Source organism: Harmonia axyridis, chromosome 7 (genome assembly GCF_914767665.1).
Source record: "Harmonia axyridis chromosome 7, icHarAxyr1.1, whole genome shotgun sequence".
Lineage (NCBI taxonomy): Eukaryota > Metazoa > Arthropoda > Insecta > Coleoptera > Coccinellidae > Harmonia > Harmonia axyridis.
Window position 1 is genome coordinate 30,331,739 of NC_059507.1, and position 27,151 is coordinate 30,358,889.

Consider the following 27,151-nt stretch of genomic DNA (forward strand, 5'->3'; position numbering starts at 1 on the left):
TAGTCACTACAATTTTGGAGCAGCTGCGCCATTTAGATTGTGGCTGACAGCTACTAAAAGCATCAGACTACCTCATGAATTGTAAAAGAAATCATATATAAAAATTGGCTCTATCAGTTAGAAAACTGGTCACGCAGAATTTTATTGGAGAGATTATAATGAATCGTTCTCAAATAAATATGATGGAACTGTTCTATATATTACGGATAATATAGTGGCAAATAATCGTATTGTGCAGATCGATGATTTCAGTGTTCTCGATTAGTCATTTGACCCATTATATCTATTGGGGGAGCACGGCAATATATAGGTATCCTTGTACCAGTATTTGAAGAAGGACTTTAATAGTCTAATAAAACAAGAAATGGAGATATATTTGGGTGTTATAAACATCGATCTGCTTCAAGGTATATATCTTAACGTACTCAATTCGAATGGTTTCATTTGGTATATAAATAAAACCACTAGTGAAATAAATACCTCCGCTACTGTTATCGACCCTTTATTCGTCCGTGTTCGAAGCAATATTGTATCATCAGCTGATATCCAAACGCTCATATGTCGTTCTGGTCTAACTGATCACTATGCTCCATATTGTATTTCTTTTTCTTTTGCTCCCAACCCAAAAAAAAAGTTGATGGTGTTAGATAAAGTACGAAACTCAATTATGGCAAATTAGGCAGCCCAATAAGAGGGGAAGGATGGGGATGTTTTTTCGAGAGCAATAAGCCAGCATCGTATGATAAATTTGTCAAAAATTTGTCTTCATCTATTTAAAATTCAACCGATGGTAGATTGGTGTATCCAAAAGGATATTTTCATCAATTTAGGTAACAGCATGATAATAAATATTCTCTGAGTCAGCTTCCACATAGATTTATATAAAGAAAGGTCGTTACCCCAAGATTGTTTTTTGACCAACAATAGCAAATGAAGTCATCCCCAGGGAACGGTGCTGGGGCTATTTTTTTTTTCTATATATGAATACATGTGATACTGTACTCATTTTTAGGTCACTCTTAGGTAGAAGTGAGAAATGCCGTTGAATTTTGTAGAATCTAGTTAAGGTTTGATTTTGATATTCTTATCTTAAGCACCCATAAGACTAAATATGTTACTTTATAGGTTACTTTCTCTAATAATATTACTCAACAGCCTACTGAACTTGTCTTGAATATTCTGATTTCCATGCAATTATCATCAATAAGAAAGATACTTGGGTTTGGTCATTGACGAGCATTTACCGTGGATTAACCATATAAAATATGTGAGATCGAATTTTATTTCCTTAGGGAAATTTTATCTACAAAGGTTTGTAGTAGTTTACAATGCACTGGCCAAGTCTGTTCTTTAATATTGTTCAACAATCTGGGGTCAAGCCTACTGCACTACTTTGAGTATGTGTTGAATCACACAGAACACTTTATTGAAAATAATCAAAAAAAGATTAGGTTTTATTCCACTGATGATACCTTTTGGAAAACTCGAAATTTTCGACATCGAAAGGATGATATTTTTTCATAGGTTTCTGCATTTTCTTCAATAACATCTTTTATCACCACCTTTTTCCAGATAGAAGTTTTTTCTTCCTGTTTTATAAGTTTATTTTTTATTCTCTCTTTCCTTTATCAGATGAATCAAGTTTTTTCAGTTTCAACTATTATTTTTGACACTCCTCTGATTTTAAATAGAAAGTTTTACTATATATAAACCATCACTCCCTTTTTTCGTGTTGTTTTTCTTAATAAATCAAAATGAAGGAATCTTTTATGAAAAATATTTCAAGCTACCTCTTTCATGCTCAAGAAAATATATAACTACAAGCATAAATTGAATTGGATTATATATGTACATATAGAATGCAGAGAAGTGCTTATCTGAACTGTTTGAGCTAAGTTAGTGGGTTCACTTTCATAGATAATAACTTGGCAGATTACAGAAGTTCAAAATCAATTACGTTGTCTAAGGCTTATACAGTTTCGATGCTTCAGAATAATAGATGAGTGCTTTGCTAAGACATTGCCAAGACACTGTTGAGCTGAATAGGTTCACTTCAGAGACTGCAAACTCAAAAACCGTAAAAGGGTCTGATTTTTTGCTGCCGTGTCGATTTAAAAAAGAGTAAAAAGAGTATTGGTTCAGGTAAAAGTGGGGGAATAGCTTTAGCTTAACTTATAAAGACGGTTATTATTATTATTATTTTATGGAAGAATTTTCGGTTTTATCATTGAGAGAATTCTGAAATTGTATAATTTGGATTTTTTCCAGAAACAATAGATTTGTTCTCGAGCTAGGAGAATCAGTGTCGTACAGCAACCGATTTAAGTACCAAATTTCGTGGTTAATACAATTTTTTCTTCGAATGATTCCGAAAGTCCTTAATTGAAAATAATAAACCAAAATGCACTTATCATTATTATCAATTCGAAAATGTTGTGCACAAACGGAGTGAACAATACAAATAATACTTCCTGTAAGCAATTCTGATAAAGCCAAATAAAATCACAGTTAATTTCCATATTTAAATGAGCGCAATTATTATCTCGCATGTACTTTCTTGAATAGCCGTTTTATACACATGAACTAGGTCGCAAGGTGTTACGTAGAACTTAAAGTTAATCTGGAAATGCAGAATATAATATGAATTGCATATGTATACTTAGTAGTCTAGTGTATTGTTTAGGTGTCTCAATATTGAAGTATTCATATATTGAAAGCATTGAATTCCAACAACATAATGTATTCCTACCGATGTGAAGAGCTTGTCTCAGGAATTATAAGAGAAAATTTCATGAAACGTTTTTTCGGTTCAAAAATAGGTTCTAGATCATTGTCGCCTGTCGGAATGTTTCATTAAAAGCACGAAATTAGAAATGCTAGCTATTTTAGATACCATAACGTTGTTTCTCTAATTCTGTGGTTATTCCGTTCATTCTTCCACATCTTGTAGAACAAAATCGTGCGAGAATATATCAGAAACGCACAGTTTTCATGGTTATATTTTATTATTATATGTTGGTACTCCGAACTTTCCGCCACGGCTTTATCTGTCAATTCATCAATTTGCCTTAAAGAAATCAGTACTGCCAACCAACATTTTTCAATGCAAAAATCACTAAACGATATTTATGGGAATATTTCGTTAATTTCAATAAAAATGCAATGAATTAGAGAAAATAATGTATAATACTCGTACAGAACTCTCATTCTACCACTCGTTCATTCCAAAACTCGCCACTTCGTGGCTCGTTTTTGAATTTTGAACTCGTGGAAGAATATCAATGCCTTCTGCACTTGTATTATAAATAACTATTCTCTAATTCTGTGGTTATTCCGTTCATTCTTCCACATCTTGTAGAACAAAATCGTGCGAGAATATATCAGAAACGCACAGTTTTCATGGTTATATTTTATTATTATATGTTGGTACTCCGAACTTTCCGCCACGGCTTTATCTGTCAATTCATCAATTTGCCTTGAAGTAATCAGTTCTGCCAACCAACATTCACCAATGCAAAAATCACTAAATGATATTTATGGAAATATTTCATTGATTTCAATAAAAATGCAATGAATTGAGTTGTGATCAAAAACACGAAATAATTTGAAAGAAACAACATAAATATTTGAAATTTCTAGAGTAGGTACGTTTGGGGTTCGAACACGCTAGTTACATGAGCGTACAACTCTGCTTCCGCCGTTTTTTTCCGAAATTCGAAAAACTGGTAATACATTCATGATTCAGAGTATTGTCTATCACTTGCCACTACTTTCTCCTATCTTTTGGGCAGCGTACGAATCCCGCGTTGAAAAAACTAGTCATCTTTTGAAGCGATTCACGAATCGATACAATTTTTACTTCTTCATAAGATCGGAAGTGCTGGTCAGCATGGCCGTGTGCCATAGATCGAAACAAGGGATAGTCCGAGGGAGCAACGTCTGGAGAATATGGCGATTGGGGTACGACTTCCCATTTCAACATTTCCAAGTATGTCTTGACCACTTTCGCAACATGTGCTCGAGCATTGTCATGTTGTAAAATTACTTTATCATGTATTGCGGCCGTTTGTCTTTCAATGCTCAGCTCAAACGCATAAATTGCTGTCGATAATGATTGCCTGTGATTTTTTTAGTCAGTTTTAACAACTCACAATACACTACTCTGAGCTGGTCCCACCAAGTACTGAGCATGACCTTGGAACCGTGAATATTCGGTCTGGCCGTCGAAGTGGAAGCATGGCCAGGATAATGCCATGATTTTCTGCGCTTGGAATTATCGTAATGAACTCAGTTCTCGTATCCAGTCACAATGCGATGCAGAAATCTTTTCCGTCTTTGCCTTGTGAACAGATGCTTGCAGCTGTTCACAAACGCCTTTCAACATATCTCGGCTTCAACTCGTACGGCACCCAATTTCCTTGTTTCTGAATCATTCCTATGACTTTCAGGCGTTTTGAAATAGCTTGTTGCGTCACTCCCAATGCCAATTCTTGCAAATCCTGCCAATTCTTCTTGCGTTTGACACGAGTGTTGATCAAGTGAAGCCTCCAATTCCGCACCTTCGAAAATCTTCTCTCTTCCACCGCCATGCTGGTCTTTGGCGTCAAAATCACCGTTCCTGAAGCGTTGAAAACACTTTCGGCACGTTCTTTCACTAATAGCAGCCTCACCATAGGTATTTGAGAGCATCCGATGAGCTTCAGCCGCAGATTTCTATATATTAAAGCAGAAAATTAAAACCATGGCAAAAGACAAGAATTTGGCTCGTAAGCTCACACGTTCAATCGAGAATAACTTTATGATGCAGACACAAATCAACTAATATTTCGATGACGTTAGGTTTACAAATACCTTATAGCTTATTGTATGACATCTATCTGGACTTCATGATAAACGACACTTCTAAGCTTCCTTTAACCCTAAAATTTGTTTAGGGTTTCATTTCATTTTTAAAGAAGACTCCTCATGAAAAGGAGACTTTAATTTCGATTATGGAACTGCTGTTAAAATGACTCTGTACGTCTCACTGGAACTGAAATCTTAAAGTTCTTCCGTTCAAGAGTTCTCGTGTTGGCAGAAACTGGATCGTGACGAAATGATATAGAGCTCTTTTCAGGGAACGAACGCTCATAAACCAAACCCGTTTTTTCAACACTTCAAGCCACCACAGGTGCAAACGCGCCTTTTCGCTCGAAAAAAAAGAATGAAACCGAGTTCAGCCCTGCGAGCGCAACGGAAATTCAGTAGCTGCAGGAAAAAAAAAACAAAAGAGGCACGAACTCATTTATTCAAAGGAATGCATAACAGCTCATCTCTAAAACGTCGCGCTATGAATTGTTTTGTCAATTCCGGTGAAAAATTCCCGAAAGGCAGGCAAGCCTCATTACTCCTTAGTTTTTTAGACTTTTTTTGGTCATTACGATTATGAAGTATTCGCCAGTCCCAATCCGAGATATATTTGGGAAGCACTTCAGATCTCGGTTGTAATTCACGCTGAAATGACTCCTAAAATGCGACCCCGTCTCATGTCCGTGAAGAATCTGCCACAAAGGGCGCTTTAAAATGCACGCCAGTGACGTTCGGAGACGTTGGCTCGACAGGATCTACGGTATTGAAGAGCCCCCAGATTTTATACAATGCTTTATTATTTACACTACCGTAGAATTTCCTGATGGAAGATATTTGCGGTATTTAATATTGCATTATGTATTGCCATAGAGTAATAAACATAGATAGAGGGAGTATACGCAATTTTTACATGTCCCCAACATGGTTAGATTACCTTGTCGGATTGTGATATACACTGCCCAAAAAAATTAACGCACATTCTGAAAATCTCAATTTTAATGAAAGTTAACTCTACATTGACTTTATAACTTATTTTTATGTTCTCTCTGGAAGGTTTTGAACAAAACAAGACACATTAAATGCAAGAAAAATTCAGGATTTCACCGAATCTTATGTGAAAGAAGAGAAATAAACAATTTTCAAAATACTGGAATGCTGATAAGTGATTTAATACTTAATATTTCCACCCCTTGCGTTAATTACAGCTCGGCAACGATGGTTCATACTCAAAATGAGTGATCTTGAAATGTTCTAATCTAATCCTTCCCAGATTTCTCTGAGTTGGATTCCTAAGTCATTAAGAGTAACTGGATGATTTTCTGAACTTCTCAGCCTTCTATTGAGGTTGTCCCAAACCTGCTCAATCGGATTGAGATCTGGATTTCTTGCTGGTCATTCCATTCGAGAAACTTCAACCTCTTCAAGGTACTCCTGAACGATGCGCGCACGATGGGGTCTGGCATTATCGTCCATAAAAATTAAATTTTCACCAAAGTATGGGGCAAATGGCACTACATGCTCTTCAAGAATGTTCCTTATATACCTATCAGTATTCATAGCTCCATTACCAACGACCACTAGGTCTGTGCGAGCAGTCAAAGATATTCCATCCCATACCATAATCGATCCTCCTTCGAAACCAGTAGTATTCAGGAAATTGCACTGAGCATATCTTTCATGTGGACGTCTGTATACAAGGGAACGTCGATCACAATGGTAGAGGCAGAATCTAAACTCATCTGTGAAGAGAACTCTTTCCCAATCAGCATCTTCCCAATGGAAATGCTCTCTCGCAAAATCCAATCGCGCCCTTCGATGGGCTGGGTTAAGAGCTGGGCCTTTTGCCGCGACACGAGGCCTTAAATCATATTCTCTGGGGCGATTTCTTATTGTCTGAGTGCTAATTTGCACCCCATGAGTTTGCTCAAGCTGATTTTGAAGGAGGCGAGCGGTTGCAAACCGTTGTCTCAACGAAGAAACTCTCAAGTAACGTTCTTGAATGGCAGTTGTTACCCGTGGTCTACCCTGTCCTGGTCTTCGGACATTCATACCTGTCTCCCTGAATCGCTGCAACATTCTGGACACACTTATATGGGAAACTCCAAACCTTTCTGCAATTCTTGTGTATGTCCACCCTTCTTCTCGCAAAACTACCGCTTGGGCACATTCCTCTTGGGTCAAACTGCGTGTTTCGCGTTGCATAGCGATCGAGTGTAGAAAATCAAACGAAAAAAAAACTATTGATCACTAGAATTATATAGAATGACATATAATTATTTTGAGTGATTCCTGATTAAATATGCAAATTTGAATATTTGGAATTCGATATTTTTCCTAAATGTCAAATTTATAGTAACCAGTAGTATATTTATTGTTTTCTGTATCTACCTGCTGAAATCCAAGGTTTGGGAACTATTGCTCTCCTGGTGTCATCGGTTGTTTCACGTCGTTTGACGATCTTGAAGTTTGTTTTCTGAATTTCTGCTAATGAGATGGATAATTGAGTTGGAAAAAACAGGCTGGGAGCCTACAACAACAAAAAATATATATCTTAATAATTCAGATATAAAATTGAATATCAAATTAAACGGGTCAAATCTGAATAATCGTTTGATAATTCACCTGTCCAAATTTCGATGACACGCCACTGTCCCTGCGCCCCTCATCAAAGAGATCCAGGCGCTGTCTGAAGAGACCAGAATGAAGAGTGCAAGGACATCTTCCTTCCGTCGCAAATTTTGGAGCGGATCAAAAAATAGTTCAACAAGTTACATAATAACCGTGGTTTGAAGTGAAGACTCATTTGGCGGACTAGTATCTTAGGTAGGGCTTGGAGAGGGAAAAGCATTATTAAAATATATAATCAGGACTCAGGTTCAACGTTACGTGATGTATGAAATTTTGGAATATCAGATGATCAGGTTATCTAGGAAAGACGGTGATGCTGTATTATGGTAATGGTGAAATTGTAAGAATAGAGCATTCGTTCTCTGGATAGATAGATCTATACAGTGTGTCGATTTGAAAGGTACAGCCCTTGATACTCGCCCCCATAAAAAATCAGAAAAAATGCAAAAGGTATAGTAGAATTTGGTTCGTAGAGAGACATTTTACACTGTTGCTTCCAATTAAAACCGACTGAGTTGAGATTTTGGGTGTTGATATGAAATAGAATATGTATAGAAGTCCAGAATAGATGTTTTCTCTTCTCATTCTTTCAGTTGCCAACAGAAATTGCCTTTATTTATTATAAAGGGTGTTTTTTTAGAGCTATAGAACTTTAAATTGCAATAACACAACGATTATTCGATTGACATGAATTTCATTTATCCGCAAGATAATCTTGCATTACTTTTTAAATATGATTTCTGGCATATGACCGCCACGGCTGGCTCGGATGTAATTCAATCTGGACGTCCAATTTTCGATGACTTCATCCAACATTTGTGACCGTATATCGGCAATAACACGGCGAATATTGTCTTCCAAATGATCAAGGGTTTGTGGCTTATCCGCATAGACCAATAACTTTACATAGCCCCACAGAAAGTAGTCTAGCGGTGTTAAATCACAAGATCTTGGAGGCCAATTCACAGGTCCAAAACGTGAAATTAGGCGGTCACCAAACGTGTCTTTCAATAAATCGATTGTGGCACGAGCTGTGTGACATGTTGCGCCGTCTTGTTGGAACCACAGCTCCTGGACATCATGGTTGTTCAATTCAGGAATGAAAAAGTTAGTAATCATGGCTCTATACCAATCACCATTGACTGTAACTTTCTGGCCATCATCGTTTTTGAAGAAGTACGGACCAATGATTCCACCAGCCCATAAAGCGCAGTTTTTCTGAATGTAACGGTGTTTCGACATACACTTGAGGATTAGCTTCACTCCAAATGCGACAGTTTTGTTTGTTGACGTAGCCATTCAACCAGAAGTGCGCTTCATCGCTAAACAAAATTCGCTTATGAAAATCGGGAACAACAGCAATCTTATTTTGGGCCCATTCGACGAATCTACGCCTTACTTGATGATCGTTTGACTGAATTTGATGAATTGCCAAACCAAACTGAGAATTTATCACTTGACAGCTGTTAAATCGGTCGCCATCTTGAACAGTAATGCCAACTTGAAGTTATATACCTCGAAAAAAAAACCCTTCATAATGTTGAGTTATGTCTTTTACTACTTTTACTCCAGTTCAGTATCTCCTAATTTCTTATATTTTTCTTCACCTTTTTCAGGTGAAGGCTATGTCGGTGACCACATGGGGTCACGCTGGAGACCACGGAGGCGAATGGTCCGTCTACTGTTGGTGAGGAAAGCTTAGAGGGCGCTCTTTATCGCCCCTCTTGCGTAGAAACAACCAGGAAGGTCCCCTTCTCGGGAGCCTGCCATGCTTATTCACTCTTAATCTGGACCTTTGAAGGTCGCAGGTCCTGCAAGACGCAATCTCGAGAATCTGCATGGTGCACCTTCTGCCTGGGTCAAATACAAACAAGAAAAAAAAAAGAGTGCGGGGAAAGATCTACTCCTTGAATTCAATAAAATTTTCAAAACCCTTTCACCTCACACTAACTAATAATTTTTTTCTGTAATTGGATCTTGACGGTCAGTACTAAGGATGTGTAGATTTCATTTAGTTCGATAAGGTGGACTAAATCTTCGTCTTACCAGAGAGCCTGGATTGTGAGTTCAGCTAGATCTCAGTATGCTTCTTTAAGATGCATAAATAATCAGAGAGTCTCTTCATCCAACAACAATCCTGGAATTTTCCATTCAAATTAGAGAATTGAGTTTTCAACTTGAAGCCAGGCACGAATTTCAAAGTGGGCCTAAGGAATTAGTCACTGGTTGAAAACTTCTTCGATTGTTGTTGCAGGTTGCAAAGGGATTCTCAGACTGAAACTGTGTACCTATTATATTAGTAATAACTAATATTTCGATAACCTCAAAGTGGAATAATCATTCCTACATGTAAGAAATATTAATATTTTAGTTGATTCTGAGATTGTGTGTTTTAATTTTTACTGCAGAGAATAATTTTCAGGTACTACTCAAAATTTGTTGAAAATTACCAATAGAAAAAGTTTTAAAGTTATATAACAGACCTACCATATAGCAACAGGTATCTAGTAGTTGGTGATCAAAATAATCAAGCTGAAATACTACATACTTCAATGCAAACCTCATCTAAAGGTCATATGATTCATCCTCTAATAAAGGTCCATAAAAGTAAAAATAATTTTCATAATGGCCTGCTACAATTTGTAATGAAGTATGAAATAAGTTTCAGTATTTGCTGTCTGAACTACTAGAATCCTTGATGAAATGTCGATATATGTTCCAATGCACTCACTATAAAACTGAATGTATTTCTGATACATACCTATTCCATAGAAATTTCTAGGTAAAAAGGTTCTCAATAATAGTTTTTAGTTGTTTCATACAGAATAACTAGTTTTTAAAAATCTATATGTGTTAGATTACAATATTTACTATGCTTTATTTCTCGAGTAAAATATTTTCTACAGGATAGCATTAATGCAACGAAATAGTCTGAAAAGATTAATTAATATTAAAACAAGCCTCTTTTTGGCCTTCCTTTCATGTACATATTAGATATGTATAGGCTATATTCTATCTAAAAATCTTCCTCTTATCCCTTTAATCGAACTTTGCTCTTCTCCTCGTAGTTCCATAAATCCATTTTACTTATGAATAATTAGTTATATTCTTCAAAATTATCTCAGATTGAATAAAGACAAAATCATCAAATTCCTATGGTCCTCAAAAATTTATGAATACATGAGAAATATTTTGCTCGAAATGAAAAGCCATGTTTTTGCCATATTTAGAAAATACATCTTAGGCACTACTAATAAATGTCTTGTGGTAGTTTTATGAAATTAAACAACTCAACATGCTGGCTAACCAAATGGATCGAAATATCGGTAGATATAAAGTGAATGAAATATTGGTCAAATCAAAAATAGTGGGAGAAAAGGTGCTTGAAAGTTTTCCGATCTAATTGGATTATTACACCCGAAATGTGCATTGTGGACTTCAACAAATTGAATATAAAAGACTCTTTTTTAAATTGTGTGAAGTGTAATTTTATATGAACTTATTGGTTTTTACTAAACTTCATATTTTTGACAATGTTTTTTGAATAGCACAAAATTGATGTAAATCGAATGTTTTTCGACTCAATATATGCATGATATATGTACTGCAGTACTGAGAGCTGATGGAAGTATATCACCTCAAACATCTAAAGGGATTTTCATTGTTCGAATTGAATTTTATTGCTCATAAAAATTGTTTGGAAAGGAATTAATGTTCACAGTTTATTATATTTAAGACATAATTATAAATCAGGGTAAAGAAAACAGTCAATAATAAATTTTCCAAATGTTATTTGTATCTGATTATATATCAAAAATTATTCCAGTGAAATTATCATTTTTGAGAATGGACGAAATTGTAAATAAAAATGGATAATTGTGAAATTAATTCATTTTCTATTTTATATAATTGATTTGATGTGTCTAAAATATCAAGTGAAAAGTGTTTATTTAAGATGTTAATCGATAAGCAATGCATTTCTATCAAGTGAATATCTATTTAATTGATATATAATTATGTCCCTACCTAAAAAAGAAAACGAAATGTCTGGATCGAAATACATTTTCCATCATACTTAGCTTTTTTTTATTGAATTATAACAAAAGCTATTATTATTTCAATTCGATAAAGATAGATAGAAAACATATCAAAATGGTACAAAGCTCATTCTGCCATACTCAAAACATCCAATTCAGTCAGAAGTACCTGTCATAGTGCAAACTTTAACATCACAATATTTTCAAAGGATAACATTAAGCTCTTCAGGTGTGTATGTATGTAAGAATAGATATTTTTCGAACAATTGTCCAAATTGAAAACTGCCCAGATAATTTTGTGTTATTCATTGTAATCATTGAATGTTGAATGAGCTGATTCGACCAATAACCATTGTACCTTAGTAAGTTGAGTGATTCAAGTCGATTTTGTCACCCAATTTCAAAGAAATATTGTTTAAGAACTGAAAAGCGGTCGAAGAAGTTTATTCGTTGTAAAATAGAATGTAAAAATTATTGGATGTCGAAAATATTTACAATATGAAGTCATGAATTTTTATATGTATATCTGTAGGTATATATAAAACTACATAGATTAAATAAAAATACAATAAGTATGATGTAGACAGTTCTGTTTCAGTTATTTTTATGTGAAATTTTCGAATAATTTTGTGATTTATTTCAATTTAAGTGTAATGTTAAGGTTACAAATCTCGTATTGAATATTTTCATTCTGAGTGGGTATAGAAAGTCTTACTATTTGAATCAGTGATATGTTTCAAGTATTTTTACGTATTGCGTAAGCAACTGTTGTGAATTTATTACTAGTGTAGTTTCGAAGATGTGATAATTATGTTGTTACATAGAATTGTTCATGGTTCTATATAACTACTGGCACACTTGATTTAAATTACTGTTAGTTGCAATACAAATAATTTTTTATTGACTAACCATTTACTTAATAAATATTTTTTATCATATTTATCTAAATTGTTTAGTTGATATTCCTTTTTCTTGATATTCCACAACAATTTTTGTTTACATATTTCAATTTCCGATAACCACAAATCAATCATTTCAAGAAATACCTGACTTTTTACCGTTTTCGCAATATTTGCTTTAGAATGTGATTGTTTCAACATATCACAACTAAACCTCAAATCTTGGAGATACCAGCCCATACCATACCTACCTTGCAATTCTATCCTCAGAGAATCAACTGTTATTCGCCATCCAAATGATCATTATTGAATGACCACTAAGCTGGAATGAGACTTCACATAACGACAGTATTTTAATAAAGGAAATAGAGTCCTCATTAGCCATCTAGAGCAACTTCTTGGTCATTACCTTGATTATCTGTAGTTACTGGGAACATGGAATCTATGCATGTGTCATTTGCAACATTTGATATTCTCCAGCGTTTTTTTTCTCGATAATCGAGTAGTGTCGATTATTTTAATGAGCGATTTTCAACTCTAGTGGTCCCAGCACTTTATTAAGAAGTAGCTACAAAAACGTGGAAAGTACCTAAAGCTTGCAGAATAATTTTCCTATGTAAAGTCTATGGAAACTTTAAGCTCTATTATATAATCTTAGAAGCAAACAAATCATGTATCTGAGACCATCAAGCACTACTAATTTCAATATTTTCTTGAATATAAAGGAATACCACTTTCTTGTTGAAAATTCAAATTTTTTCATCAATTTCTCATAAAATAAAGCTTATCTTATCCCAGAATAAATTTGAGAATATAAAAAATACCATGCAAAAGGTTTGAGCACTCTATGATTTTCGTATCAAATATGGGACTTTATTGTGAAACGCCCTGTATATATTCGTCTGTGATTATAAAATTATAGAAATTTTCAAAACTCGATCAAGAATGTGTATCAATTTAGATTAGAATTCTGACAAACAGTCAATATAAATTTTCCTTATGATAGTTTCTCTCATTTTAATCCGATATTGTTAATTTTGAATGGCTACAACTTTTGTTCGACCAAAATTAAACATCAGCAGAACAGTAAGGATTTTACCGTTACAAGATATATTGTTATTGAGTAAAACAGTATTTTTCAGGAAGGTGTGTTTTGGTCTAGACGTTTTGACCAACCAAAACTATCAACTGACAAAAATAGAAGACATAGCATACATAATCCGTTCAAATTAGATCATAGCATATTGGAACCCGATTCACAATACACCTATTTGGAATTTCTGGAGAGAAATCCTCTCAGGTTATCCATACAGAAGCTGAATGGAAAAATGGACAACAGAACGCAAAAAAAGATGGATCTCGATAGAATCGAGGAAACTTACTGGTCTCAATGGAAACCTAACAAAAACGGTATTCTTATGGAAACGACTAAGACCGTAGATAAAAGAACAATACCCAAAACACAAAAAAGCTCAAGGGGTGATGGCGACAGAAATTTCAATATGAAAAACGAACAGATTGAAGTGAAAAATAAAATTATTCCTCTCGACTTCAAACGCTCAAAACCGCTGTCAAGAATAGATGAACTGACAGAAGACGATAGAGACCTTGATACATCGTCCAGCATATCGAATGTAGAAGAACCTAAAGACTCAAAATTCTTGAGGCACACCGATTCTTTCATACTTAACAGTAAAAAACAGTCAGAGGAAAAACCTCATTATCAGCAGCCAAGATGTATTCGTTTATACAAGAAAAACTCTCCTAGTAATTATATTAAGGGTGGCTCTTATCCACTGAAACCTTGTTTGAAAAAAGAATCTACTTTTAAGGGTTATACTAGGCGACCACTAAGCGGAAGTCCTTATAGTGCAAGCTTATTTAAATCCGTCAAACATAAAGTAAAGCCCGGATCATCCAAATGAATTACTAACCTATTGTCCATTGTGAAATTCCTTTATTATAGTATGCTTTTATAACAGTTCTTCATATGTGGATTTTGAAAATCAAGGGATCAATATATGTGAAAACATTAATTTTGGAATTCATACATATAAAGCATTGACTTGGAATCAGAATTAAGCTTATTTTTTTTTGTGAAGTAATCAACATGAAGATGGAGCTGTTTCATATCTAACTTTACAGTGACTTAATAAACCACAGTGGCGACAAGCGCGGTCTCGTTTTTGATTGGCTGAGCCTGAATTCAAAATTACTTAGTTTCCTTTCAATAAATCTTTTTGGATATAACATATAATTTTGTTACACTATATTCCATTTGAAATGAAGCATATAGGACCCATTCTTTGTTAATTTTATCATAGTGTGACGCTTGATATCCGTGTTAGTAGAGATGGATCGACAATGATGAAAACTTTGTTAGAAAAAAAACTTCGACTATCCCTTTAGCCACGCTTTTCACATTTGAATGATCAATTCCAACTAGTCACATACAATAAAATATACGTAATGTAATTGAATCATATATTAATCCTTTAAATAATATATGACTTTCGGAGAATTTGTCTATTTGAATATATCATGTGCATGATTCACCATAGTCTCTCCTTTCTTCAATTCTACCACATCTATCGTACACAGTAGGGTCCACTATCTTTACCTTAAGGGGATTTTTTGCATCTTCAACTGTTTTAGTTTTAGTCATATTGCAAGGTTTACTGCATGGTAACTTTCCAAGTGGTAAGGGAAGCCCATGAACATATTGCTCGCCTAAATGAATGTAAGCCCTCAAGACTGGGTAGATTTTCTTCAGACGATACAATTCGCTCCCTACCATGTCCATCATATGCGTATCATAAACACCATGTCTACCTGAATATAGTTGAAGCTTAAATTGAACAATGCTCACAGTAAATTCTATAACTTACCAAATTTCACTATAGATGTCATGTAGGGCAGAAATTTTTTTAGGTGACCCTCCTGCTTCACAAAGGCGCAGTCGTAGGTGTCTTCGTCACCTCGAAATCCTTTCAATATTTTATTGACTAGGCGATATGCAGCAACAGCAGGTGCAAATGCTGCAGATCCTCCATCTTCGTGAAGTCTGATCCCTAGCGCGTTCTCTTCGCCGTAAGCTGTACCTTCTTGAATAGCATTGAGTATTCTCTGAAATTGTATGTAAAACCCTTTTATTATGATATACTCAGTGACAGAAGTTTTACACCCAGAAAACACTTCTGTACACGTCTAGGTATTAGCAAAAAAAACTGGTTTACATCTCTTTGTAACACCTCATTACAAACATCTTCAACTGTATTGATTTAACAATAGGCATTATTTGGACAATCCTGTATAAATGTCTCTGTTTGCTGTAGAGCAAACACAATGAAGAGGTCACCACACGCAGCAGCCTGCTGTATTAGTGTTACAGGAACTATGCATACAACTCTCACAGCAACGCTTGAGGTTATACTTCATTTTCCTCCCTTATACTTGTATAGGAGGATAGTAGCCTGCTGCAAAGGGAAGCTTCAACCGGGAAACTATATCGGACATATGGGGATATTGAATCAATTAGATTCAAACCTCTTGGCAAAACCTTCTATTTTCGATTTTGAAAATACTCATTGAAAAAGACATTGATGACTGTTTCAGTGCAATAAACTTCGTATATCCATTGGGCAAAAAGTCCTCCATATGCTATACCGTATATGTGGCTCAAAATCAGAGAGAGGCATAGGTATTGGGGTATAGAGCTAAAATGAGGATCTCTAAAGCCATGGGAAGTTGGTCGAGACACTAGCAGTCTATATTTGCGCTCAAGAGTGTCTTAAAAGAAACTTCATAGGGGCGCATATTTACGTCACTACAGACAGCTAGGCCGAGCTGCGATCCCTGAAACCAGGATTCTCTGTTGACATGAGAAGGTTGTAATACCATTAAACAACTGGCAAGAGGCAATAAAATAACTTTGCTTTAGGTACCTGGATATTGTGGTATTGAAAAAGCAGGTTGACTCGCAAAAAGAGAATCAACACCTGTTGGTCCCAAACCTTTCTGTGGGATTGGAAAAGACCAATAAAAGGCAGCAGTCCCACAATGGGAGTGGGACAATAGAAGACTATGTAAGACTAGTTTCCTAGCATACCGTTCCTAAAGTTTTATGTATACCAAGTTAGTGCAGCCCAACCGTGTTCTGAATGTCTCGTTTGCAAGTTTGCTTGTCAGAAGAAACTTTGTTCATCCTGTATGTTTACCGGGTCAGTCAATTTTCTTCCTGGATTAGATCCGGATATCACGGCAACAACAGTCTCTGGAGATACCCCTCCGATTAAAGGACACGTAACATTGAAAGAATTCTTCTTCATAAATTTTGCAATCCAACAATTAGCCCTCATAGACTGATAGTTAGCAGCTCCGACAATTTTCACTTCTGGTACTTTCACCCCTGCCCTTAAATATTCCTGAAAAAAGTAAGATGTCTCAGAAAAATATTGACCATTTTCCATTACCTTATAATTAATATTTATTTGAATCTCCTTCTAAACTCTTACCTGATACACCAATGGCACCATCGATTCCACTGGTGGTCGAGCAATGCAAAAAACTGCTCTTCTGTTGAATTCAGTCAAGTAAATTGCAGTTCTTCTTACATATTCAGCATTTCTTTCGAAAAGATCTTCGTAACTTTCAAAAGGGTTCGCTGAATGACCTCCACAGTTAATGACAAGATTTGTGTTCTGAACATTAGACACATGAATAAGTAGGTTAGATACAGGTACGAGCCATATGCAAAACTTCTTAAAACTCACCGTCAAAGCCTCTGTGAGGTTTTCTTCCCCTGTAAAAGCGAGAATTCTTGTTGCAGTATCAATATCAGTGAGATCCATTCCAATCCCTATGGTATCTCTGTCATCGTACAGCCTCAACTCTTCAATGATTGGATTTTGCTTCAACATAAGTCCTAAAGCTTGACCCATATCTGTAGCTGCATCCATAAGTGTTACAGTGAACCTATAAGGTGGTGGTTGAGGACATAAGGGAGGAGGTGATATGTTTTTGAAGTAATTTCTGCAGCATGATTTCAGTGGCTTGGCTCTTACAAGAATTTTTGATAAGTTCATTGTTGATGTTGATGTAGTTATGTTCTGAATTATCACATTTTGAAATGTCAGAATGACAAGAAATATAACAAATGACGAAGATAAACTAACTCACAATATCAACTTTTTTAGCTTTCTTCAATTGGCAATGTTCAATAATAATGTATTAGGTAACATTATTTTCTTTTCATTGATATTTCGTTCGAAACTTCTTCACAAAATAGATTTTATTCAAAATAAGAGATGGGAATAACTGGGAATACTCAATGCTATCGATTTGAGGTCAAACGATATATTACTACTTCACAGAAGTTCAGAATTTTGTCTACACTTATAAAAATCTCACATATACAAATGAAACCAGAAGTATATTTTCAAATTACAAATTCCCAAGCTTATTCATTTATATATAAAATATTTTGAAAAATGAATTAGTTTGAATAAATTTTGTAATTTCTTTATATGTTAAAAAGTAATACTCAAAGAAAACAATTGTTATGATTCAAATCTTTTTCAACAGCAGGGATGTAATGGTTCAGAAAAAAAAATGTTTAAGAAGATTTATTGTTTAGTCTATCTACAAGAAAAGGAATAATGTTCACAGCAAGTTTTTAAATAATTACAAATCTTTCAAATTACAGTTTAATTGCATCTACTAATGAACAAGAAAGACCAGTACCATCTGGTTCAACCTGAAGAGATGTTATTTTACCATCATCGATGACCATTGAATACCTGGAAATACAAGAATCTGGATGTAAAAAATTCATTTAGTTTTCTTACGAGTACTTGAATTTCAATTATGGTTATCAAACAATTGACTGATTTTTTTATGTTCCTGATCTTTTACACTGTTGTGTTTTTCTTTTCTGTAGTTCTAACTTTACATATAAATACTATCTAGATAGTGTCTATAAGGGATTCAAGAAATGAATAAACTCTGAAATAGTCAAAAATCATCAGAATGGACTTACCTTTTACTTCTCAGTCCTCCAAGAGGAGGAATTTCCACAGCCAAATCTAGTTTCTTAGCCAATTCTGCAGAAGGATCAGCAAGCATTCTAACTTTTCCTTCAGCATTTTGATCTTTTGCCCATGCTCCCATAACAAAAGGATCATTCACCGAGACACAAACTATTTCGCTGATACCTTGAGCTTTGAGATCATCAGCCTTTTTCACGTACCCAGGTAGATGGGTCTGCGAAATTATTTAAGTACATTCAAATTATAGGATATTATAAATCTGAAGTAGTTTTGAGATAGTTGTTAAAAAATGATTGACTGTCAAATGATTAATGTGGCTCATAATAAATTCCCTAATTTACATATTAGTCTCAATAATCACCTTTGAACAACCGGGAGTGAAAGCTCCTGGAACAGCGAATAAAACTACTTTTTTCCCTTTTGCCAGGTCGGATATATTCACTTTATTCATAGGAGTACCTTCGAATAAATCGACGCTGGGAATGGAATCTCCAACCTATAAGAATTTCAGAAATCAATTCGAATTAATTAAATTGACTGGCACTTAGTAATTTCAGTAAAAAAGTATACACTTACTTTTACAGACATATTTGCTGCTGATAAACGCAATATCGATTTCTTGCACACTGACAGTAGCACCTTTCTAGATAAAAAATTATTGACAATCATTTTATATTCTTACCGGAATGCTTGTCATACTAATTTAACCTTGAAAATAAGTGCAGACTTCCCAACATCGATTAAAAACCACAGAATTACGCAATATTACTTGATAAAAAAATTAAGGTAATGGTTTGGACAATAAAATTATTATTTTCTGCTTCTCTCACGATTAAAGCAATATCCTACGGAAGTTGAATGTTTATTTTACTCAAAGTAGAAAACTTTCAAATTATTCAGCAATGTTATTTGAGTTCACAATTTCCACCTGTAAAGGGTAACTCTCGTCTCGTTTTCTTTTTTTTAGAGGAGATTCTTACCTTTACTGCATAAAAATATTTGATCTTATAGTAGAGCGATAAAACGAAATTAATTTTTTTCCATATAAATATTAAAGCCCTTGACAATAAGTTATTTCTGCAAATTACTGGTTGCAATGAAGAAAAGTTGCATCTTTATACAAATATTTGAAATCGTTTCTATTTATTAATATTGATAATTTTCGTCAATAATCAACGAGACTATCACAATGAATTATATGGGTCACCCCACAGATATGAAAGAGAAAGAGGTAAAAGCAATAGAAAATACCTTTTTACACTAATTTATTGCAGTCAAAACATATAAAATAATGATAGCATTTACATAATGCTTAATTAAATAAATATGCTTCCTTAATATTAAATTTCAATTTGAAATCACTCAGTCATGCCAAAATATAAGTCATTCAATGGTTCTCGACAGAAACGAGGGTCCTATTTAAATGTACATAAACAACTAATATTAAGAACATGAGCATACAGATCATCCAATTAAAAAACAATTATGTAGGTTATTCTCAATAAAATACCTAAAATTAACGTCTTGGGCCACCGCCTCCTGCTGGAGACCTTGATCGGAACCTAGGGTTATCATCGAACCTTCTTGGACCACCACCTCCTCTACCACCACCGTAACTGTCGGATCTGCCTCTAAAACCATCGCTTCTTCTGCCTTGATCTCTTCCTCCAAATCTATCGCCTCCTGGGCCTCCACTATTTCTTCTTGGTGGACCTCCATATCTGTCGAAAGAGGGTCTTCCTCTGAAACCACCACCTCCACGGTAGCCACCACCGCCTCGACCTCCTCTGAAACCTCCACGTCGTGATCTTCCTCTTGCAATCTCGACAATTAATTTTGAACCAAACATATCTGTGCCGTTCAAACTATCACAAGCCGATTCAGCGTCGGTCATCTCATCGAATTCGATGAAAGCAAAACCTGGAGGGTTGAAGGCAACCCACACAGAGTTGAGTTTGCCATATTTTTCGAACTCGCCTTCCAAATCTTCCTTCTTGATGGTTTCGTTGAGTCCTCCTACGTAGACTCGTGCCGTGGAGCCTTTATGGTCACGGTCACCCATAATTCTGTGGAACGTAGAATAATTTCGTAGATATATTAGTTTATTCAATCGTTTGGGCGAATACGTATTTTTGTGCGTAGATAAAACTCAAGATCTAATTCGAAGATTGTGTAAAGCTTTGAAGATTGCTGATGCATGATGGAATGTACTTGACTAAATCGAAGAAATGATTTCTTTGCTATTATGTAGATTGAAGTGAGTTCGACGCACTGTTATCCCTTGCAATATAATGATCTCAATTCGAAAACAAAATGTCGGAAGGGCGTCACTTTAGGACATTGGTACAGTATTCGCAGCCAAATCGATGATTACATACAAAACATGTAAAATATGATAATTCTAATACGAAGATTCGTAGACGAAGAACTAGTTTGTACAGGTAGTTACCAAATTTCGAAGAGTAGGACGTCGATCAAACGAAGATAATGACAATTTCTGTAGCAACGCTTACTAGATACTTGCAGATCAAACAACAACTTGTGAATGGCCGAGTGACGCGATGACGCCGGCAACGGCAATTTCTGAAGCTGTAACGCATTTAACAGCCAATAGGAATCGAGAATTCTCTTTGACAGAGAAATTGGCTTGTCATCATTGCCAAATCGACAAAAATAAAGAAAATTTCATATTTTATTTGAATACTAAGTTTATTGATTTTACAGAGGTAAAAACCTATGTCTCCAATATTATATTTTAGATTATTTTATTCAAATTCTATTCACTATAACATAATAAACTTCGAATGGATTTATTATGTTCTCTATAATTCTACTGCTTAATTACACCATTTGACAACAGTGTAGGCTTCGGGTCCGTTTCCGGTTGGAAAAAAATCCATACATTTGCATTTCCAAACAATTTATTGATTATTCTGAAATTTTACACATTTTGTAAAAGACTTATATTGAAAAAATTCTCCCAATAATTTTAATTCAGGACAGGTATCTAATTTTCTTCAAAGTGATAATTCATCAGCCTTTATTCAGATCTGAAATCCGTGACAGAAAATTTGTTCATACTCGTACAATAAATTAGTAATCACATAAAATTAAAATGTCTAAATTCATAAAATAAAATGTTTTAGACATTTCACACAAAAAAAGTGGTAATATACAGAACCAAATTTATTTCATAAATATTTTTTACCTATCCATCGACGAATTAGGAATTACTACCGATTTGGGGCTGATCACAACCAAACCAATCCCCGTCCTCCCAAAGTTACTAACAATTTAATTTTTCTCAATGTTCATTTTTATGCGTTCAATAAAGGCAAGCAAATCTCACATATTTCATAAAGAGAATTTTTTTTCTCTATGAAATAAAGTGAAAAAAACCATACCCTTTGGTTTTGTTTTTTCACTTAGGATATTGCTCAATTTCGGTTACATTCTGTTAGGAATAGTATAAATATCAGGTGTGTGAATAAGTCTTTACCGTTTTTTGTAAGAGATGGCGCCACCAATACTGTGCGAGTATTTAATGGTTACATATGTCATAATCAAAGCACAGAATAATACCTCTCTATTCTGTGATCAAAGCTTATTCATCTGTCAACAATTCCACACTAACACATTAGTTGAAATTTTTTCGCATCATAAATTTTTGAAATCGTGAAAATGTCGAAATTTGAGCCGAGTCGACGTCATTTGCGGGAAGTTTCACTTAATTGGTTCAATTTGAAGAAATCTGCTGCCGAGGCGCATCGGTTGCTTCAGGAAGCTTATGGAGAAGGTTGTGTCGATGATTCAAGTGTTCGCGGATGGTTTCGACGCTTCAAAAGTGGCGATTTCGACGTGGAAGACAAGGAGCGTTCCGGGCGGCCGCAAATCTTTGAAGATCAAGAATTGGCGACTTTGCTTGATGAAGATTCGTGTCGAACGCAAGAAGAACTTGCTGAAGCATTGGGAGTTGACCGAACAACCATTTCCAAGCGTTTGAAAGCCATGGGAATGATCCAAAAGCAAGGAAATTGGGTGCCGTACGAACTGAAGCTGAGAGATAAAAGGAAAAAAATCATAAGAATGAAAAAAAAAACAAATTGAGTGATGTGTTCAAAAAAAGCTGGATCATGTTTATCAAATTTATGTTAAGATTTTTATTTTATTACTTTTTGAAACTGTCAGGCACAAACCTTAGATATTTTATTTATGAAAAAATTATATAATTATGGATATAAAGATTAGTCAGTGATAAAAGTGATTCTTTGTTTCATTTTTCCTTTTCTTCAACTTTCCTATTTCTGTTTTATCATGATGAATTATTTAATTTAAACCCTTCCCCAAAACAAAATTCTGGCTGCGCCACTGCGACCAATTCATAAAACTTATTTCTGTTGAGCTAGAAGTGTTGGTCATAACTATTGTTAGGTGATAATCAAATCGAAAAAATAGAAAAATAAATTTACCCCCGATGTCTTAGGGTTTTTAATTATTATAACCTGAAGAATTACGAGTTCATTAATGAGATACTTATCTTGTGGAATGATTTTGTTGATTGCAACTATATTTCTGAAGAAACTTGTGAAGAATTCGAATGTCATTCAATAAAAATGAGATATTTGAAGGAAAATGTAAAATGATATAACAAAGAGTTTATTATTTTAGATTTGAACAAATAAATACATATAAAATCTTATCTAACATTAATATTAAAAATTCCTTTTCTTGAATTATTTCTCAATTTAGGAACTACTTGTTGAGCTAGCCATAAGCAATTCCATCTTGTGAAGGAAATTCCTTCCTTCCATTTTCTCCAATCTCACATCTCTGAATTGCCCTTCAAGGTGCTCCCATTTGTTTTCCGTGACTAAACGGCTTGGGAAAAAGTCTGTACGGGGAGAATGAGCCACCGATACTTGTACTCCTGACTGGGGCTCACATCTTACAGCTATGATTCTGTCTCCTGTAGGAGAAGCTAAAAGACAGGAACTTGCATTTCCTAATGGCTCAACAGCGCCAGTTCCTATAAATGATTGAAAATTTCAAAAAGGTCATCTTCCAAATAGTTTTGCAATTTTCAGGCAGATTTATGGCTATATTATAGATTATCAGGATAAAAGAATAAGGATTCTATTTGATATCATTCTAAAAATCAATAATAAATGAATTAATTTCCATCTAATTACTGGTAAGTCAAAAATGTCGTTCAAATAAATGCACATACCTTATTGTGCATTTCCACTTTACAGTTGAAATCTACACATTCCAAAATGTAAAATGTGAAAATTTAAGTGAGAGTCAAATGTCTTTTCTTCAAACGATTCGAAAGTTTCATTATTAGAAATAATGAACTCAAAAATTAGAAGTCATTTAAAGATGATCTTTCACATAGACGAAGTCCCGCGCCTTCTAGTTCTTAATATCGTACAATGTTTAGTTTATTCAAAGAAGATTTAGGAGATTTCCTATTACGAAAAAATGAGGTTCAAAATCAAATGAGTTCTTCCTTTTAAAAAATTTGTGTCGACATTGAATAATCGATCAAATGTAAGAATCACTTACCTAGATGATTAGAGTTGGCTAGAGATTGCCAACCCATTGTTCTAGCTAGAGCTTGCACTCCCAAAATTTGATGTAGATTCATATGACAAAAAATGAGATTCCTGAGCTGTTGAGGTTCATAACTCATATGCATAACCTTTCCATCTCTACATATACATTTCAAAGTCTTTTCTCCGACATGTATAAATAGCGGTGTCCTACATAATGCGTCATAACCATGCGTAGAAATGGTTATTTTAACGCATGATTGAGTAGGACTATTCAAAGTATTCCAGTGTGAACTTATAAGTGGATCTTTAACTTCCTTTGCAATTGTATCTAAAACATATTCGGTTCGCAATCTCATGAAATAATGTTGAGCCTGCTTTATAATTTGTTCTAGCAGAGTTTCTGTTTTTGTCATCTCTAGGAGTTCATAGCGATCAGCAGCCATTGGACCTGTAAAGAAATAGTTTTAATATAGAAGACATAAGTAATTATGAATGTGTTGTTGACCGATTATATCAAATCTAAATTTGGGCAATTTAGCACAATTGATATGAAAAATATTCATTTTCTGTTGTCAACCATTTTATTTAAAACTTACCAGCACACATTCTTTTCTTAGATGGTCCCAAAGGTCCGGTAGCCGGATGAGGAAATGGGTGATGAGTGTTTTTATGATGAACTTCTCTCAATAGTTGATGCAAAGAGTGTTCTAATACATGATCATGTTCCATCTTGCTAGAGCTAGTTGGTTTCCTTTCACCTGAAGTTGAATGACGAAGTCCTATAATGAGTTGAATACCAGGTAAAACAGTAGCCATTATTTGATTTCCTACAACCATGTGAGGAATGGGAGCCTGCAGCTGAACAGCCTCTTTTGCTAATTGATTGAATAATTCTTTACAGAAAAGAACATTTTGAGCAGCTTCTAACTTTTGTTGCCAATGCATATCTGGGTGAGATGATGGTGATCCGGATCCAAGTAAATTTATGTTTGAACTGCATAAGTTTTCTTGACCTGAAAAATATAAAAATTCAATTAATTTCATCTGATAAACAATAAAATATATATATAGGTAAATGAGAAAACATTAATTTTTACTTACCTTTTTGACAAATCACTTCAATGTAGGCAATACCCTGCAGCTCTGATGGGATAGATACCCTAAGAGCTGAGTTTGCCTTTGGTACAATTGGACCAGGGCTACTAGGAGGAGTTACTGGTTTATCATCTTCTTCTGCTTTAGTAACTTCAAAAGTGCCAGTCTGAATATATTTAGAACCTGCTGTTCTATAACTGAGATCTCCAATAATTGTGTTAGAAACTTTCTTCAGTCTCCAATTCTGTCTTAACTTCAATAATTCAATATGAAAATCTGGTGTAGTTCTATTCCTAGCAGCTTCCGTTTGACTAGTCTTGAGTCGCTCAGCCCCAGTAAGTAGAACATTTGCTGCACCAGATAAAGCTTTTTTCCTAGCATATATCTGTGCCATTGATTTTGTTTCCAAAGGTTCTTGTTGAACAGGATCAAGTACCATGTATTTCTTGTCTTTAGCAATAGCTAAAACGTCAGCAAGAACACATACCTCTGTTAAAGCACTTCTTAGTTTATTACGAACAGCATCCCAAGGCCACAAACTCGATTGAATTGCATCTTTACTGTCTGAATCTGATTTCGCTTCATCATTTGAATCGGGACTCTCTTTTTTAACCTCGATCTCATTGAGCTTACTGAAGTCAATTTTTTGAGCATACTTTGCCAAACTCTCTGTTAACGTGAGAGGTCTGAAATATTAGATAATTAGATGAAAATTGAAAACTTAGCTATAATATACTAACGGTTGGTAAATTTCAGTTCCATCGTATGTAATTTCTTGAATTTGATTTTCAATGGGAGCTTCCACGGATATGTTAACGGAATAAGGCATTTTTTTGGTTTTTACAAAACAATTAAACGATTAATATTATATAATATAATATATAATATTATATTTCAAATTTCAGTCCTGTTTCTTATAATCTAAATTATAAACATGTTGACATTGATGTCAAATCACGGCATCCAAAAATTTTTCGAGTTTAGGAGGTTTAGGTTAACTGTAATCATTGACAGTATCACAAAATTATTTTACTTCTTCTTCTCTTTCAAATCTCCTAAAGTGGTTTGGGCATCAATTTTTACATGGGTGCAAGAAATATGCTAGAACTTTTGGGAATCCAGCAATATTAAAGAACTCATTCTGGATTTTGATATGATGTCGAGGATGGGGCATGTTGAAATATCTGGGGCGTAAAGATCCAATTATTCTTGATACATGGGTTAATACTCTACTGGCTGTGGAGACATGAAAGTTCATAAAATCCGCAGTCTGAATCAAGTGCCCATTGCTGGCATAAATCTGAGTATCAGTAGATATTGGTTCATCGGCGAGAGGCGGTTTCCTTTGAACAATATGTTTAACGGGAGAAGTATTTGTCAAATAATTAAAACTCATATTGTTATTTACTAATTATCTACCTATCATCTGGATATTCTAATAGCTCCTCGATCTCAGTAAGAGGTTTCATATCTTAAGGCTTTGTTAGCCTGAACCTTCTGAAGAAGTCCATTTGCTACATATCCTCATAGTAATTGGGCCTGATGAATTTTCGTCTTGGATAACCCACCTCAAAAAAAATCAAGGACCTCTAAATCATCTTCAAAGAAATCCTCCACCAGGACCTCATCAAAAAGTTTCATCTTTAAAAATAACGAATCTTTCTGTTTCTGATTACAACTTAAAACGTGTGCATGGTTTAAGGGTCGAAATTTAGCCAGTTTGAGGTTGGTTTAATGAGTGCTTCAAGAGTCTCTTCAAGTCGGTGCAATACAAATTGACCGCTAAGGGATCATTTAAGGGACCATTAGCCTAACTGACCCTTAAAAAAAGTCGGAAAACCTAGTGTGTCTACTTATACCTGTAAAACTTTCAGACAAAACCGGAAATTTTTCAGATTTATACCTACGTGATTTCGAGGGATCGCGTCTGTTTCAGATGGCGCATACATCGTTTATATTTGACATTTCTCTCGGCTCTCGTAACCTTTGAATATATAGAACAATAATATTTTATATTCTATGCGCATAATAATCTTCTGTAC

The 27,151-nt window shown here is 34.7% G+C and overlaps 6 protein-coding genes and 1 long non-coding RNA gene across 7 annotated transcripts in view; 2 read left to right on the top strand and 5 right to left on the bottom strand.

The window, feature by feature from the left end:
- LOC123684867 overlaps positions 1-12,455 on the top strand; it is a 98,621-nt gene extending 86,166 nt beyond the window's left edge. The window contains exon 5 of the mRNA XM_045624360.1: positions 9,093-12,455. Coding sequence (XP_045480316.1) covers positions 9,093-9,167 — 75 coding nt within the window. The 3' untranslated portion in view covers positions 9,168-12,455. The remainder of the gene's footprint in view (positions 1-9,092) is intronic.
- An 885-nt stretch (positions 12,456-13,340) lies between these two features.
- Positions 13,341-14,448, top strand: LOC123684870. The gene is made up of 2 exons (XM_045624364.1): positions 13,341-13,498; positions 13,555-14,448. Exons 1-2 carry the CDS (start codon positions 13,454-13,456, stop codon positions 14,335-14,337), a joined length of 828 nt encoding a protein of 275 aa, XP_045480320.1. The 5' UTR covers positions 13,341-13,453; the 3' UTR covers positions 14,338-14,448.
- A 434-nt stretch (positions 14,449-14,882) lies between these two features.
- Positions 14,883-17,547, bottom strand: LOC123684869 (probable malate dehydrogenase, mitochondrial). Its single transcript, XM_045624363.1, has 5 exons — positions 17,185-17,547; positions 16,927-17,112; positions 16,630-16,836; positions 15,301-15,538; positions 14,883-15,244 (listed from the first exon to the last, which is right to left on the bottom strand). The coding sequence occupies exons 1-5, from the start codon at positions 17,494-17,496 to the stop codon at positions 14,952-14,954; spliced, it is 1,236 nt and encodes a 411-aa protein (XP_045480319.1). The 5' UTR covers positions 17,497-17,547; the 3' UTR covers positions 14,883-14,951.
- A 474-nt stretch (positions 17,548-18,021) lies between these two features.
- On the bottom strand, positions 18,022-19,221 carry LOC123684872 (peroxiredoxin-5, mitochondrial). The gene is made up of 4 exons (XM_045624366.1): positions 19,036-19,221; positions 18,821-18,955; positions 18,450-18,673; positions 18,022-18,210 (listed from the first exon to the last, which is right to left on the bottom strand). Exons 1-4 carry the CDS (start codon positions 19,126-19,128, stop codon positions 18,111-18,113), a joined length of 552 nt encoding a protein of 183 aa, XP_045480322.1. The 5' UTR covers positions 19,129-19,221; the 3' UTR covers positions 18,022-18,110.
- A 488-nt stretch (positions 19,222-19,709) lies between these two features.
- LOC123684871 (RNA-binding protein Rsf1) lies at positions 19,710-21,068 on the bottom strand. The gene is made up of 2 exons (XM_045624365.1): positions 20,909-21,068; positions 19,710-20,525 (listed from the first exon to the last, which is right to left on the bottom strand). The coding sequence occupies exon 2, from the start codon at positions 20,519-20,521 to the stop codon at positions 19,976-19,978; it is 546 nt and encodes a 181-aa protein (XP_045480321.1). The 5' UTR covers positions 20,522-20,525; positions 20,909-21,068; the 3' UTR covers positions 19,710-19,975.
- Positions 21,069-21,362: 294 nt separating this feature from the next.
- On the bottom strand, positions 21,363-21,939 carry LOC123684873. The gene is made up of 2 exons (XR_006748203.1): positions 21,668-21,939; positions 21,363-21,509 (listed from the first exon to the last, which is right to left on the bottom strand). It is a non-coding gene; the product is annotated as an uncharacterized LOC123684873 (long non-coding RNA).
- A 1,160-nt stretch (positions 21,940-23,099) lies between these two features.
- On the bottom strand, positions 23,100-26,074 carry LOC123684868 (mediator of RNA polymerase II transcription subunit 17). The gene is made up of 5 exons (XM_045624362.1): positions 25,850-26,074; positions 25,116-25,795; positions 24,611-25,027; positions 24,025-24,462; positions 23,100-23,485 (listed from the first exon to the last, which is right to left on the bottom strand). Exons 1-5 carry the CDS (start codon positions 25,936-25,938, stop codon positions 23,205-23,207), a joined length of 1,905 nt encoding a protein of 634 aa, XP_045480318.1. The 5' UTR covers positions 25,939-26,074; the 3' UTR covers positions 23,100-23,204.
- Positions 26,075-27,151: the final 1,077 nt, after the last annotated feature.